This window comes from Chenopodium quinoa, unplaced genomic scaffold, assembly GCF_001683475.1.
Source record: "Chenopodium quinoa cultivar QQ74 unplaced genomic scaffold, ASM168347v1, whole genome shotgun sequence".
NCBI lineage: Eukaryota > Viridiplantae > Streptophyta > Magnoliopsida > Caryophyllales > Amaranthaceae > Chenopodium > Chenopodium quinoa.
This window is the reverse complement of record NW_018745170.1, coordinates 128,735-145,959: the sequence shown is the minus strand read 5'-3', so window position 1 is coordinate 145,959 and position 17,225 is coordinate 128,735. Positions and strand designations below refer to the sequence as shown.

Below are 17,225 nucleotides of genomic sequence, written 5' to 3'. Positions count from 1 at the left end.
GGTTGGCATTGGGAGTGTTGTAACTTAATCGAGGTCTCAGGTTTGAGACTTGGGAAGGCATCAACATTTGTATGGAGAGTTTTTCCTCTAATTGAGGTAGTTTAAACTCAGACTAGTTGAAATCTACTAGGCTCTAAATTATCAAGTATGATTGCATTACAAAAAAATTGATCCAATCTAGATTTTTATCAGTTTGATTCGGATCCGATTGCCAATTTTATTTTAATTCTGAGTAGGAATTTTGGGCTTGATAATTGTATTTCGGTCCATGGTTCATGGCCTATGGGTCAGTATATTTCCTATCTTTTTCTCTCTTCTTGTTTTTTTGAATCCATCTTTTTCTCCGTTGTACTAGTAACTTCTAAAATTATCTGAAAACTCCATAATTAGTAAACCCCAACTTTAAATTTTGACACCAAATCCATAACATTCTACCACCTTCTCGACACGTTTCAAAAATCAATGCCACGTGAAACTCACACAACAACCAACATTCAAGAACACCCCAGAATCCTCCTCTTCCATTCTCTCTCTAGAAACTTCTCTCTAAATCCTATATAAACTCCCCCTTCAACTCCCGTATCATCAACAAAAATTCACTCAAGCATTTTCACATACACTTTGCAATCACATCAAAAATCTACCAAAAACCCACTTCAAATCCAACCAAAATTCAGCTCCCAAGAAAAAGAAAGATGGATTTCCGGTTCACAGGCTTAGACACACCAATCATCCACGCCCTCTCACACTTCCTCGACGCAGACGACTTCACAACCCCTTCGGCAGCAGACAAATCAACCACAGGATCAACCGCCCCATCAAACGCCTACGTCCGTGACGCGCGTGCGATGGCGCGAACCCCGGCTGACGTCAAAGAGTACCCGAACTCGTACCAGTTCATCATCGACATGCCGGGGTTAAAGAGCGGAGACATAAAAGTTCAGGTGGAAGACGACAACGTGCTGGTGATCAGTGGAGAGAGAAAGAGGGAAGAAGATAAAGATGGGGTCAAGTATTTGAAGATGGAAAGAAGAATTGGGAAATTTATGAGGAAATTTGTGTTGCCTGAAAATGCAAATATGGAGAAGATTAGTGCAGTTTGTCAAGATGGTGTGTTGACTGTTTCTGTTGAGAAGCTGCCTCCTCCTGAACCCAAGAAGCCTAAGACTATTGAGGTTAAGGTTGCTTAATTGTGGATTATCTTCATCATCGTGAATAAACTAATCTTGATTAGTGGTGGTAATAACTTAATAAGTAAGGTTGTTTTTTTTTTTTTTTTTTTTTTTGTGGGGTGAGATTTAGAGATGTGGTGGGGTAGAATTGCCCGTCATTTTCTATGTGTGATGTAATGGATGGGAATGATGATGATGTAATGTTGGAATGAGATTATGAGTAAAATGGAAATGATCTTTTTTCTTTCTCAGTACATTGTCTAATTTTTGTTTTGTTTATACTTTTTTTTCTAACAAAATAAACCTATGATTGCGCACAATATAAATGTTCTTGAGCACTTGTTTCTATTAAGATTATAAACTTGGACAATAAATTCTCCATACCTTAGTACTTCTCTAAGATCATTTTTATCATAATTTTCGTTAAAAGCATTGATTATTGATGTTGATCACATAAAATAAAAGAAAAACTTCATAAGTGCTACCTTAAACCATGACATTAGAAAACGACTTCTTTGTAAATTTTTGTCTCATTAATTGTACAATCCAGTGTAATGGGGGTTATGCATGCTCAAAAAAAGTTGATATTCTCAATTTCTCATGACAGATTTGCTATTTAACTATTTTGAAAAGAGATCTTAATTGCTTATCTTCCAACCGTGAATCTCTAGACAAAAATTTTAGAAGAACTATCAACTATCTACCGCGAACATTAAGACAAAAATTAATTCCTGATGAACTAGCAACTATGTAAGACAAGAGACTAATGGGCCTTAACAATTAGCCGATTTGGATATCCACAATCAATTACATGTGGTAGTTCATAGGAACATGGATTGAAATTAAAGGGAATGGTTCCATCAAAAACGACACTCTCAAGTTGCTTAATTTGTAGAGTGACAAACAGATTCTTCTCCGGGACAACAGCCACCACCATGTGGCGGAGACAACATCAGAGAGAGAAGCCACATCTTTGAGAGCCTAGTGAAAGGCACGGGCATTTCAGGTTTTCGTTTCTTTAGATTTAACTGGTTTGGTCTGCATTCTTCTTGTTTCCTCACAAACAAAGCAATGAAGAAGCCTTCTTTGTCCTCAACAGGATCCATCCGAAGCACGTGTTCAGCTGCCATACAAGAAAAAGGCATTAATCAAACAATAAGCCTCAGGCAATGGTGATGTTTCACCCTGAGACCTCACAGATAGTCAGATATGTATCATCAAGAAACAAGAATAAATGGATAACTTGAAGCAAAATATTACTACTGGTACATGAACTATCTGCCCAAACTAGTTCTATTCCTATGCAAAACATCTCCCAAGCCAAGTCCACTTAAACTCTCATCTCATTTAGGTAAAGTAATACAGATTACAGTACTACAAGTTCTATTCCCATAAGAAAACAAAATTTAGAAGTTTTTAAATAACAGCAAGTCAACAGGTGATAATACATGAGATAGAAAGTACTTCTGTCTTATCAGCACTTACATCCTTCAAAGACTGGCAAACCTCGACGAGACCATTGGGGGAAGGGCGTCGCCAGCTCAAAACCATTCTTTAAAGCAGTGGGTAAGACTGATTTTATAACATCTTCATTTTCAAGTTGGTGGATAGAGCATGTACTGTAAACAATCCTCTCAACTGTTGGGACTGCAAATTAGAGCAAGAACTATTATAAGGTGGATAATATCTTCCCATTATACACAAACTGCTTCTGAAAAACCAATTAGAGCAAGAATTATTATAAGGTGGATAATATCTTCCCATTATACACAAACTGCTTCTGAAAAACCAAGAAGTTACGGGAATAAATTATCCAAGTAGTGATAAACCAAAATGAAGTGATACGTTAGTCTTACAGGATAATGCATGCTTTAGAGCCTTCTTCTGAAAAGCTGAAAGGTTCGTCAGCCGGATTACATCAGACACACCTGCTTTATCTACACAGCAACAATTTCAAAAGATGAGTCAAACAGAAATTGTCCTTTATCCCATTAAATACCATGCTTACAGGCTTCCTGGTTTAGTCATGCTGTTATAGTATTATTAACATACATAGTATTTTTTTCAATTACCAAAATAAACTGACCACACAAATTAACATGATTCATGTCAGTCTGGAATCTGGATGTCAAGCTAGAACGATGATCATGCAGATGTTAAGACAGTGCATTAACACTAGAGCACCACACTAATTGAGGTTATACAAGGATGATGTCGACAATATTATTTATATCTTTGTATGTTCCCTTTGTGTTCATTTCAAGGATTAGAGCAAATGATAACCATGCTTGTAGCTGGCCACGCTTTATAGTATGATGAAAACCAATCAATAAAAGCCTTAATCCCATAAGTGGGGTCGGCTACATGAACCAGTATGATGAAAACTTTTTTTAAAAAATCAGAACCCTGTCCCTCCCAAAATAACATGAAGATACACTAAGTTCACCAATATTAGATTGAACCACATCAGTTGTCAACAATCCAACCCTCTAATCAGCAACCCATCATAAAAGGCAGGTTAAAACTTGAGAGGAGCAGATGGAGAAAAGGGGGAAAGGCTAGGTAAAACTTATTGGGATGATAATGACGTTTGCAGAGGGTTTGGCACCGTTTCCAATGCATTAATAGCATTTACTTCCTCTGCTTTCTTTTAATCACAACGTGATCTTTTTTGACAAGTTGCAAAATAATGCAAAATTACTTTATTTGGCCAATTATTCTCTCTATCTCCCTTTTTATCACATGGATCCCCCTTTTAACTCTCTGTATCTCCCTCCTTAATCTCCATACCCCTCAGTCCCTCACCAATGTTAACCTTGAACTGGCATAGTAACAATTAGGTATGAAGTAATAAAATTCTACAGTGTTTTCTGGCAAGTTAATTTGGATCCAGTATATATAACCACATACATGCCTTCATCATCATTAATTTCAAATAAAATATTTACAAAAAGACAAGGAGCTGAGAGATCTGGAATTTAGAACGATATACAATCAGTGGATATTCCTGGAGACAGAAATTTATCACACTGCTTACAGAGACGGATCGATATGTCATAACCACCTAAGGAGACAATTGCCAAGAATCAGATTGATCCTTAGCAATGCTAAATTAGTACGTTAAAAGTAACAAGAGGATATTAAACAGAAATTAAGAAGATAAGGAAATAAAACAAGATTGAATTGGGGGAAGGAAAAGCAAAGGGATAACACTTTCTCTAGTGACACTGTATTGACTGCTCTCTCTAGTGACACTTTCTCTTTCCACGTATCTGAATGAATCTAACATTGACCCTCTATTTCTATGTTATCACATGACCATTCACTGATTCACGCATCACAGCATTCTTTAACCCAATATTTTATGATTTCCCTTAACACCATTCTGTAGCATTCTCTAATCCAGTAAACTTTGATTTGTCTCCACACCCAACATAATCCATAATTGACTCAAGTGACATTTACAATGTTAGTTATGTTACCCTTCCACCAAGAATAGGCATAGAGACGGGGTTTATGATGATTCGCTGCAACAACTTCAAAGAAAGAAGCAACCAGCTATAAAATGATACCTATTGGACCCTTCAACTTTAAAAGTAAAGCAGTAGCTTATCACAGCTAAATTCAACTAGCATTTCTTCTCTTATGAAAGTATCTATACTACTAGGAGAACGGTACATCACTTTTCTGTAAATAATAAAAAAGGAAAATCAAAAGCCTAATCACTTACTATTCGTATGTGAAGGGAGCAAATGATCCAATCTTTCAGCTGCAGTCCCTGATCCAGAGCAGGAGGGATCCAAGAGTATAGCACGAAGCTGTTACAAGGCATTTAATATACATTAGGGAAGAAACAAAGGAGAGTATTTAGACCTCTAGGTAATAAGAGTACTTAAATTACATAACATGACCAGCATAAGTACCCTTCTGTATGCAACGAAAAATACAAAGAGCTGTTTAAAAGTAATAGTGTGATATATCCAGTTCCTTGGTCTTAAAAGCAAAGATTAATAAGCGTGGAAAGAAAAGAAAAAAAAAAAAAAAGGCTTTCATGATCATGGGAGCTGTAGTAGCAATTCAAATCGTATTTGAGAATCAACAATAAATTCAGGCGAAGAAAACAAGCACAGTTGCCATCAATTTTACGATGGCAGCATCATTACAGATTAAGAAATGCCAATTACTGGTAACATAATTGACCTTTCACCACTACATAACAGAATCACTATTGCAGTAACTAATAACTAAAACATCCAAAAATCACCTTTGAGAAGGCTGGATCCTCTGGGTCTATGTTCAGAAAATTCCCAAGATGAACTTCCACATCTGTTGTCTAGGTCAAGGTTACAAATAACAATAATGTAAAATTAAAGAGAGCAATGCAATGAATTATTGACTTTATCTTTCATATTACACTTTAGATTTTTAAATTGAACAACAATAATCACACACCAACACAAACGTGAGAGACCTAAACAAAAGAACAGCAGCCAACTGTAAGAACAGAGAAAAAAAAAAAAAAAAGGATACTTTTTGCCCCAGCTACGTTGATAGTGTTCTGAAGAAGTTTAACCCGATCTGCATTCAACTCACATGCTACAATCTTTCCCTTGCCTTTCATGAGAGCAGCAAGATGTGCAGTTTTGTTCCCTGGAGCAGAACAAGCATCAAGGACCTTCAAAAAAAGCAAGTAGTTACTACAGAGAGGGGGGGGGGGGTGGAAAAAAAGGAAGACAAGTGCCAAAACACAAAAATTCTGAGCAAGTGTGCATCCAATCTCCAAAATTTTCATTTATTATTACACCCTGCAACGAAATTTTCCACTAGGAATTTTTAAATACATTGGCTACACGCGTTTTAAGTTAAAATATAAACCAAAACAGCATGAAATAAATATTGTACTTGTATAATAAGTTAAGATTTCACTACATATAAGCATTTATTACACCTTTTAAATAATTATTAAAACTTTAAAAAATAACAAATTATATCAGAAAAGAAAGAAATCATAAAGAGTTTCTTCCTATCCAATGCCTTTTCATCTTCTCTCTTCCCACCATTGCCTCTTTCTTATCACACCACAATTATTAACCCTATGCCCCTCTACTTTCTCTACACACATCTTCATATTCATTTCCATAACCATGTGAGTATGTGACTATCCCAGCTCCCTCTTACCACCACAAACTGCCACTCAACGTTCTCTAACCATCATCACCATGCTTTGCCTCTCACCCCACTTAGAACTGCATCTATCTTCCCAATCAGTTAGCTCTGCAGGAACACTGGTATTGTGGTAGATTTGTGGGCTGCAACATTTATATGAAAGGGAAGGAGCAAAATATGGAAGAATATAAAAGAGAGAGAGGTGTCAAAGGGAAAGGGATGATGGTGTTGGAAGAGCTAACATTGGCAAAGAGGGTCTTTTCTACGGGTGAATGGTGGAAGTGGTCAATACTTGTGGCGGGTGGCAGTGTACTTGAAGATGGCAGCTGAGAAGGAAGAGGGGGAGAAAAAGAAGAGGGGGGGGGGGGATTTCATTTTCTTTTTCCCTTCTCTCAACTTCAAAAATGTTTCCCATCACTGAAAGTTAACTCCATTCTCCCCTAGATAATAATCACAAATAAATCAATTCACACTAGGATGTCCACAAAAAATCTTCACGTTTTATGTTGATAACTTTCTTACTCATTCCATGTGAAGTGGACCTCTCCACTAAATCTCTTTCTCTGACACTCTCACCCCCACCCCACTAGATTCCTTAATAGGCGTGCCAAAGCCTAACATGAAGATTTCTCTTTCAAGCCATGTGAATTGGACTTCTCCATTAACTCTCTTTCTCTCACACTCTCACCCCACCCTACAAAATTCCTTAATATGCATGCCCAAGTCTAACAAGAAGATTATTCATGAATGAAGGAGTATAGATTATGCACATAAATCCAACACTTATTCTAAACCCAATTTCTGTCAAAAAATTAACAACAGCTTCAACCTTATTCCTCAAGAACTCCATGTCAGATACTTTCATAAGATTCATTGACAAAGGCAATACAAGAACTTGAGGTTAAATGCATACCACTTGAAAGAATACCTCTACTTCTAATCTCAAAGACAATCTGGATATAAAATTTGTTTGATTATTGCTTCCCCTTAACGTATTTTATCCTCCAAAAGTTTAAATATAGCTCAGTTGTTTATCTTATTGCTACCATATTTGGCTTCTTTTACATTGTTATGGGCTTATTGCACCGCACTCTTCCAAGAACACATCTGATAAAGAATTAAGGAATAGTACACAAATCGACACTAGCAAACATAAAAGTTGCAACGTGTAAAGGTACCTACAAATTTAGCTTATTTTAATCTCTAAAACCTCAATTGGGAGCAAAAGTAAGGCTCTATATACAGCTACTTGTATACTTGGTTATTAAAAATAAAAAAATAAAAAATAAATAAATAAAATAAAATAAAATAAACTATTAGGAAACATTGTGAATTTGTATAAAAACATAAACAAAGTATCCCAAAATACCAATAAAATTTATTACGAGGTTGGTTACACACCTAAAGGAACTAAGGAAGCATTGGAAACAGAGAGGTGTACAAGAGCCGCAGACTTAACAGTAAAGGATTCTGCAGTAAGGGTTTCTAAGATTTAAATTATAAAGCCTTGCAAACTCAACATATTGACAATGTCACAGAGAATGCTGTTAGAAACTCTAATGTAACCTTTCTTTCTCGGTATTACAGTATTACTATCTTATTGAGAACAATTGTGTTTGTATGCAGACATAAGACTGCCTCCTTTTCCACAAGTTAATAATTACAGCACCAGCTCAGTTCATAAGCAGATTTACAGATAGCTAATCAAATTATTAACTAACCTGCCAACCTGGTTGAGGCCCAAGGGCAACTGCTACCATAGAACTTGCCTTACCCTAGCAAATTGTAAAATCAAATAGAAGTTTGTTACTGTCAATTTACTAAGTTATCAACATACTAAAGCAACAAATAAAGATAAGAATGCATACTTGTAGAAAGACACTTCCACTTGTCACTAGTGGGTGATCATGCAAATCAACACCAGGAGGAAGAATCAACAGATCTGGAACTAAGTCATCCTTCTTAACCTATACAATGAACAATTTGGAAGCCACTAACATAAACGTAAAACACCAAAACTATCAAGAACTTAAGGAACAATCAATATGATGTCTCAAAACTTCAAAGGACTGCTTATGCCCAATCCCCCCTTGCCCCCAACCAAAGGAGAGGAAAAAGGATGAAAATAATCTAGAAAACTTACTGTGCATTTCTTTCCAAGTTCTTTGATAGCAGAGTCAACATCCAGTTTCAAAGTATTTACACGGACATATCGAGGTTTTGGAACATCTGAAAAGAAATTTGGTAAGCCTGGTATTCTAAAAGAATCCAATTAGCAGACACTGTAAGAACAGATGAGTGATTACAATACAAAAACTAAAGACTCCACACGTGATATACTGATGTCACATGAATATCTCAGAAGAAAGTATTAGTATAAAGAAGGGTTACTTCTATGATACATGCAACATCTCAGAGCCTAAAACCATCCTTTAGCTATGAAAACATTGGTTCATGTCCTAGAATATAAAGAAGAGTCCACCATTATTGCCAGTATTTAAAAGGGCAAAACAAACCTGGGGTGGTCTTGTCTTGTGATAGCAGGTCTTCAACTCGTTTAACCTTCTTTTTAGCTAGTATCTTTGCCAAAGTAGACTCAAGGACAGCTTTTCGTTGAAATAGAAATTTTTCTGCATCGCCCCATGTTGAAATTTCCTGAACATTTACATTCAGTTTATCAAGAAAAATTTCAGATGAAAGGGGCAAAACTTAAATACAATGGACTCAACTTTGTCCGAGATAAGTTCTCTATCCTACAAATTTCTCTAGGTCAGAGTTTTAACAATGCATGAGACACAGTGAAGAAACAGGGGTTCTAAAGCCTGGAAATAAGGTAAGATGCATGTGCACCTCATAGAGATAAGCCATAAATTCACCAATAATTCACACATGTAAATTTTTCGAATAATCAAATACTGTCATGCATAAATAATAATTACATTAATAAAACATCATAATACATGAATTTGAATTTCCATATAAAACTTGAAGAGACAAAGACGTTACAGGATTCCAGAGGCAACAAATGTTAGAACCCAGACCTGAGGTCTCAGACGAACTTTTTAAAAAGGCAACGCTTTGAGTAAGAAATCATGCCAGATTTTGAAATACTTTAGCCTTTTATGGTCTTCAACCACTCTTTGGTTATAAGCTTACTTGGAAGAACCAAGAACCTACAGCATCTCACAGAATATACTACCAAGAGGTACACATAACACTACTACTAGAGCTCCCAGCTGCATCCCTACCAGGCTACAACATTGGAGCCTGAATCTAGCTATATCAAGCCTTCACACTTTGACTTCCCCTCATCCCTTATAGCAAAAGGTCAATCTTGGTATACTTCATGTCCAATTTGGTTCAAGAAATTATATTTCAAGGAAATGAAAGAGTGATATGATACCGAAACACAAAGTTGAATATTACCTTGCCGAAGAGCAAATCGTAGGTTGTTATGTATATTAGCTCCTCCTGTCTCTAAAACAGAGATAAAAGACCATAATTAATTCAGAAATGACACCTTCCAAATCACTGCCATTAATTATTATGGAATCTTATAAATTCGAAATCGTACTTTAGGCTCATGTTACAGGATCAAGTACGTAAGTTGGTCAAAAAACATGTAATTAAAAGAAACTATTTACCTTCCATTTGCTGTTTAATACAGCAGAAGTATCCAAAACTTCTTTGATAATAGGAAGATCTGAAAGCAATCAAAGCCAAAATGATGTCACTTAACAATCAAATTCATCTACTACTATTCTTTCGGATATCATAATGGGACAATGATCTAAAACTTGTACATTCAACTGTTTGTTGTGTAATCGCAATAAAGCATACAACATGAGACAATCCTACAGCATTAACACAACGGACAATATGATTTCAACATCTCCTAATTCTACCAGTATACACAACAAATTGCATGAACAATCTGTATCAACATTCTCATGCATAACCAACAAGAAAGAAGTAAGAAAAATATTGATATAATTCCCCCGAAAAAACATTTTACAGGGAATACCCCTAAACTGTATCATAATTCAGATTGTGCTTTAATGATTTCATTCATTCACAAACCATGCACTCTAGAATTACAAGATACAGAGTAATTCATAGCTCACGACGTAAAAGTAATGTTTCATAGACTTATATTAACTTCTAGCTTATAAAGCGGCATACAAAGTTAACAAACTATGATGCATGACTCAAAACTAACACCGGCAGTGTCTATTAAATTGCCATTGGTCAAAACATTCATACTTCGCCACACAATGGCATGCCAGCTAACAAAAACTAATGAAAACAACAGCACATGGCACATCACTTGTCAGTGAGCTGTGAATTATGTTCAGCTTACTATAGTAAGGTAGCACATAATTGAAATTATTAACACATTGAAAATCATGTTAAATTTCATGAGTATAAACGGAGAAAACTCCCTCAAATATAAAACTCAAAAACATAAACTTATATCACATTCAATTAGTATATCAAACAAAATTTCCATGCAACAATTGAAGTGAACATCAATATCAACACCTCCAATTTCAAATTAAAATTCACAAGTCCAGGCATAAATTAACAAAAACTAATCCAAAATATTAACAATAAAAAAACTCCAAAATCAGCATTAAGAAAAAGAAAAACAATATAATCAACAAATTAATACTTTGAAACACATACATTTAAGAGTTTGGCAAATGAGAGCAAAAGTAGCCTTCTTATTACGAACAGAAGGTTTAAAAACCAGGGTTTTGATAGAACCAACAGCACGACGATGAGCGTCGCCTTGAAGGATTACTCGTAGGATTTTAGCGGCCTCCCTTCGGCCGAAGTGCGCCGACTTTTCAGCGTTTAGCTGTTTCCGGTCCTTCTTCTCCGGCGGGGTTTTCGGCGGTGGTGGCGTTGTCGACGGCGGTTGCTTGTTGGTTTTGTCGGTGTTGGAGGATTTAAGTTTTTTAAGAGTTTGTTTCTTCCGGCGTACCATTTTTGGTTTTTTCAAGTTTCGGCCTCTGTCACGGCGGGGGTAATGGTAGTGTAGTGAGAGTAATTTCAGTTTGACAAATTTGCCGGGTGGTGTTGTATGCGTTACTAGGTCTATTCGGGTTCGTGTTTTTATTCGGGTTTTTGTTTGTATTCAGATTGGTAATCAAGAAGTAATAGGAATCGTCATAGGGGTAAGCATGGATCAGATACCCAAACCGGTAACATTATCGGTTCAGATAACTGATAAACCATTTACACTAAAAATGATATCCATGAAGTGAATCGATAAGATCGAGTACTGTAGGGAATTTTTCAAATTCAAACTTTTGAGCCCACTATGTTCTTACTTTTAGACATGGCGGCGCTTCAAGGGAAAGAAGCTAGAAATAGAAGAGTCGCCAACAAGTTTTAGGAATTTGTAAATCGTTCACGGGTGCGAAAGTTACACCCCATTCACGATCACGGAGATCGCTAACTGCATTTTGGTCCGGAACCATGACTGGATATTCGGATATGATGGTACGAATCCAACCTAAAAGAGATTGAACCCGCCCCAAATCGACCTCTGCTTAATTCTTATGATATTCATGTGCGCTTTCCGATCAACATACATACATCAAGTTAATCCTAAACATATTTAATCTACGTTGTTTGATTATTAATGCACAAATAAATCTAATATTAATGATCACTTGAATTAAAATCATATTCGCCTTCAATCAAATTATTAATTATCTTATTAGGCGTGATTTCAAGTACAATTTCCCTTTAAACCTGCAAGAAGGGGTGTGATCAAACAGTAACAATAAATAATGAATAATCAAGCAATGTAATAATTGACACAACAATCGTCATCATAATCAAAACATCATTTAAACATGATTAGCAAGATCCTAGGCATAATACTAAACGAATTAATAACAAACCCTAGCATGTCAATAAAAAATCATAATCAAAGCATTAACCTAAACATGATACTAGGAATCAAAATCAACATCCTAACATGATGATAGGAATTTATATAATATTTTAAGCATGATTTCTATCAAAAGAACAATTAAGTAATCGAATTACTTACGTTGATGTTCCTCCCTTCTTGCTATTAAAACAATAAACTCGTTAGTAACTTCAAGAAATATTAAAGCAATAAAGTAAATAAATCAAATATGAATTGAAATATAGATTTGGGACCAAACCCTCAAAACTATCAACCTTTCATGCCGAGGTCGAAGGCAACGTCGAGAAGGGCAAGGAATATTTGAATCTCGCAAAGGAAGTATGGTGTTTGATTGAGGAAAGTATCAAGGATGTATTTAGGCTAGGCTAAGAACATGAAAAAGAGAGAGTATGAGAATATTAGAGAGGGTATTAATGATGATTGTTGGTGATTGAGCTTGTTGATGATTTAAAATGGGGTGATACGACCTCTATTTATAAGGAAAAAAGAGGGTCGAAGGATTAGAAATGAGTCAGAATTCAAATCGGACTTAAACAGGTTCCATCGCAGCGGACAGACTTGTCGCGGCGCGATAGTGCTGTTGCTCAGCGATGGTTTTGGAAAAATATGATTCGTACAGAATCCGATTTCCAATCAGGTTGGGTTAACCAAATTTCCGTACGTATTCTATATATTTTGACCGGGATTAGGATCATCGAAAAACAGATGTTTTATCCGATGTAAAATTCTTAAATCTTTATCTTTTCGAAAACAGGATAAATTAGAACATTCTAGTGGATTCTAGAATCTCACAATAAATCCTAATGGATTTAGGATCGAAAACAACCTTCTAGATGATTCTAGAAACTTGTAATAAATCCTAATTGGTTTAGGAATGAGGTTATGGTTAATGGACCCTCCACATGGTCATTGGGCCGTAGGTAAGGCTTTATTCGGGCTCGGTTTAGTATTTTGGCCATAACTTCTTCGTTATAAGTCAGATTTGGGCTTATAATATATCGTTGGAAAGCTCATTTCAAGCCCATCCAGTTAAACAATAATTGGATTGAGATTATGGAACAAAATAGACTAATTTAGACGGAAAAATTCCGTTGGAAACACCCTGTTTTCCGTCGGAAATCGTAGTTTCTGACAGAATTCCTTCGGAAGGCGGCGTCGTAAAAGTATTTGTAGGAAAAATGACCTTTTTCGACGAAATTTCCGTCTTAGAAAGACGACTTCCGACGGAGTTTTCGACGGAAGTCAAGTTTCGGAAGAGATTTTCCGACACCGGCAAAGTCCGTCGGAAACCACCGAAAAAAATAAAAACAAACCCACACCCAAACCCACCAGCCCACTACCGTACACCACCACCTTAAACCACCTAACCCTAACCTACCAGATCCACAACCTTAACCCACCATCGTACCCCACCAAATCCCAACCCTTGTCACCAAAACACCACCAACACCCCAAATAATACACCACCAACAGACCCAACAACCTAACCAAAACCCCACCCAAACCAAACCGAAACTACCCCAACACATACCCCACCCACACCAAACCGAAACCCCCAACCAAAACCCCACCCACACCAAACCAAAACAACACCAGAATTTTACCAAAAAGAAAAAAAATTCCAAAAAAAAAACCGAAAATTATCATAAAAAATCAACGAAAATTACCCAAATCAATTCAAAGAAATATATAAATATACATAAATTTAACAAAATTTATACATTAACATTACAATGACATCAATAATTAACTAAAATTAGAATTTAAAAGGAAAAAAAGGCCAGATCTACAATATAAGATATATAAAAAACCGTTGTTGGCCGTTGTTGGTGAACTTAGTGTTGGCGTCGTTGAAGGTGTTCGTTGATGGTGTTGCGTTGAGGGTGTTCGTTGATGGTGTTGGTGGCTATGAAAGTGAAAGGGGAGAAGAAAAGAAGAACGACAGAGGAGAAGATGAGGGAGAAGGAGAACGAGAGGAAGATAAGAGAAACAAAAAGTGAGGCAGAAGATGAAATGACAGAGGAGGAGGAGGAGGAGGAGGAGGAGAGAGAATCAATAGAAGGAGAGAGAAAGAGAAATGAATGAAATAAGGGGGATGGGCGGTTGCTTAGGGTTTTAAGGGTGTTATTTTTTTAAAAATAATTACTTTATTTTCCGACGGAATATTCCGTCGGAAACTTCTGACGGATTTCATTTTCGTTGGAAATTTAATGTTCCGACGGAATAATCTGTCGGGAACTTCCGACGGATTGTATTTCCGTTGGAAATGTACTGTTTCGACGAATATTCCGTCGGAAAAGCCTATATTTTCCGACAGATTTATTTCCGTTGGTAAATTTCCAACGGATTTTCTACGGAATAAAATACATGGGAGTTTCTGATTTTTCCGACAAAAATAAGGGTCCGTCGGAAACCGTCCGTCGAAAATCAGCCTATTTCTAGTAGTGGCCGTATGGACAACATTACATGCAACCGGCCCTCTTTGGGGGTCAGGCGGCACAAAACGTCCAACATTTGGACTGGCAGCTCCGTCTGCTTAGATTTGGGGAACAACCTTCTACGTTCTCCAAGGAGATAATCGAGGCAGCACAGCCGGCCGAGGTTAAAAATGTTTTGGTGGGTACTTATGATGGTACCACCAACCCTGTAGACCACCCCATGGCCTACACCAACCTCATGTACTTGTAGGGGTTGGATGACGCACCTGGTGCCGATGCTTCCCGGCCACATTCAAGGGCATCGCCCAACAATGGTTCAGCAATTTGCCAGCCGGCTGCATCAACAGCTTTAAAATGCTTGCGTTCTTGTTTGCTTCTAACTTCTCTATGAATATCCTTGCTAAGAAAACAAGTCTTGGCTTGGGTGTAGTGCAGAAGAGGGATAAAGAAGGGCTTCGATCATACGTCAGGCGATTCAATCTGGTGAGAATCCAGATTCAAGGGCTGTATGACGATGTGGCTTATACAGACTTCTTCAAGGGTCTGAAGGACGGGTCAAATTTTAAGTTTGACCTCGTCAGAAAGAGGGTTTCCACCCTCCAGAAATCGCTGATGGAGGCGGAAGCCTATGTATAGGCGACCGAGCTCTGCTCCATCAGCAAGCAATCGGACTTCAAGAAGTCTGACAAAAAAGAGAGTCGGCAAGCTCAGCCGGCTAAGAAAGTTGAAGAGAGTAAGAAGAGAAAAGAGATCTGGGCGGTTGACGACTCTGATCAGCCGTCCCAGAAGAAAAAGAAAGAGTTTAAACCATACGTCCCAAAGTACAAGTTTAACAAAGACTGCTACTCCATCCTCATGGAGATAAAAGATTAGGTGACCATAGAGAAGCCCGCTGTTATGAAAGGTTCCGCCAAAGGCCGGAACAAAAACAGGTACTGCGATTTCCATGAGGATATTGGCCACGACACCAACGACTGCTATAGTCTCAAGCGACTGTTGGACCGTCTGGATGATAAGGGGTGTTAAAGTCTTACATCCTGAAGTCTAAGGTGACTCCGAGGACAAACCCCAGGCAGTCGTCCACAAAGGATGCCCAACCTGCTAGTAGCTCAGACACTGACTAAGAGCCAATCTACACAATAGCAGGCGGCTTTGCTGAAGGGGGCCCAACCATCAGGGGCACCAAGGACCATGTCGGATGGCTGGACGTCAGTTTAGTTCATAAGGTTCAAGCGTCTACTGACGCTTTTCTTGAGGTCATCATCACTAAAAAGGACAGGGGCAAGGTCCACCGACCGCATGATAACCCCATTGTCATTGAATGCAAAGTGGCCAACCAGAAGGTCGGTCGGATCCTCATTGACACTGGAAGCTCGTCTGACATCATCAGCTACAAGTGCTTGTCAAAGCTGAAATACAAGGTTGGCAACCTGCACAAGGTTTCTCACCCCTTGGTTGGTTTTGGGGGTGGGGTTGTGCACCCAGTCAAACGGATTGACCTACCCATCTGGCTGGGGGAGAAAGGAGAGGGACGCTACATGGTTGTTCAGGTCTTGGTCGTAGAAGAGCTGACTACCTATAATCTGATATTGGCTCGTCCGAATCTGAACGAATCCAAGGCCGTCATTATTCCATCCCTCATGCTGTTGAAATTTGAGAAAGATATATAATGGGTTTGTTGGCTCCTTAAACAGGGATCAAAAGACGGCTAGAGAATGCTACCTTTCAGACGTCAAGTCCACGGTGGCCGCAGTCGACCAGTGTGAGGATCCAATAGACCTTGATGATATCAAGGAAGCCGAGCCTGCTCCAACAACAGCCAGCAAGAAGAGAGATTAGTCGACCAGTTGGTGGCCACGAAAAAAGAGAAACAATAGCAATCACTGATTGGGGAACGGTCGGATGAACTTCATCCCCAGCCGGCTGGTGAACACATTGATATTGCTCTGGACGACACACGTCCAGAGCGTACTGTTAAGGTGGGGACGATTGCTTTTGCAAAGTTGGGTGCAAACTTGCACAATTTGTTAAAGAAATTCAAAGATAACTTTTCCTTTGAAGTCGAAGAGATGTCAGGCATCAGCCTGGATCTAGATGTCCACAAGCTCGCCGTGGATCCCAAAAAGAAGTTGGTTAGGCAAAAGTAAAGAAACCACGTTGAGGAGATAAGTCAGGCGGCAGCTGCCGAAGTGAAAAAGCTGTTAGACGCCGGATTCATTCGGCAGTGTCACTTCCCAGATTGGGTTGCGAACGTTGTGCTTGTAAAGAAGCTGAATGGTACCTGGCGCATGTGTGTTGATTACACTGACTTGAACAAGGCATGTCCGAAGGATAGTTATCCACTTCCAAAGATCGACAGTCTGGTCGACTCTACAGCCGGACATGCTATGATGAGCTTTATGGACGCCTACTCAGGCTTTCACCAGATACCCATGTGGAAAAAAGATCAAGAGAAGACGACATTCGTCACTGATCAGGGGTTATTCTGCTATACTGTGATAC

The 17,225-nt window shown here is 38.1% G+C and overlaps 2 protein-coding genes across 2 annotated transcripts; one reads left to right on the top strand and one right to left on the bottom strand.

Moving 5' to 3' along the window:
- The first annotated feature begins 459 nt into the window (after window positions 1-459).
- LOC110710159 (17.3 kDa class II heat shock protein-like) lies at window positions 460-1,423 on the top strand. Its single transcript, XM_021888422.1, has one exon. It carries the CDS (start codon window positions 696-698, stop codon window positions 1,188-1,190), a length of 495 nt encoding a protein of 164 aa, XP_021744114.1. The 5' UTR covers window positions 460-695; the 3' UTR covers window positions 1,191-1,423.
- On the bottom strand, window positions 1,264-11,575 carry LOC110710158 (probable 28S rRNA (cytosine-C(5))-methyltransferase). Its single transcript, XM_021888421.1, has 13 exons — window positions 11,025-11,575; window positions 9,983-10,041; window positions 9,765-9,815; window positions 8,855-8,993; window positions 8,482-8,567; window positions 8,207-8,305; window positions 8,060-8,113; window positions 5,703-5,847; window positions 5,437-5,498; window positions 4,903-4,990; window positions 3,029-3,109; window positions 2,658-2,819; window positions 1,264-2,295 (listed from the first exon to the last, which is right to left on the bottom strand). The coding sequence occupies exons 1-13, from the start codon at window positions 11,326-11,328 to the stop codon at window positions 2,057-2,059; spliced, it is 1,569 nt and encodes a 522-aa protein (XP_021744113.1). The 5' UTR covers window positions 11,329-11,575; the 3' UTR covers window positions 1,264-2,056.
- Window positions 11,576-17,225: the final 5,650 nt, after the last annotated feature.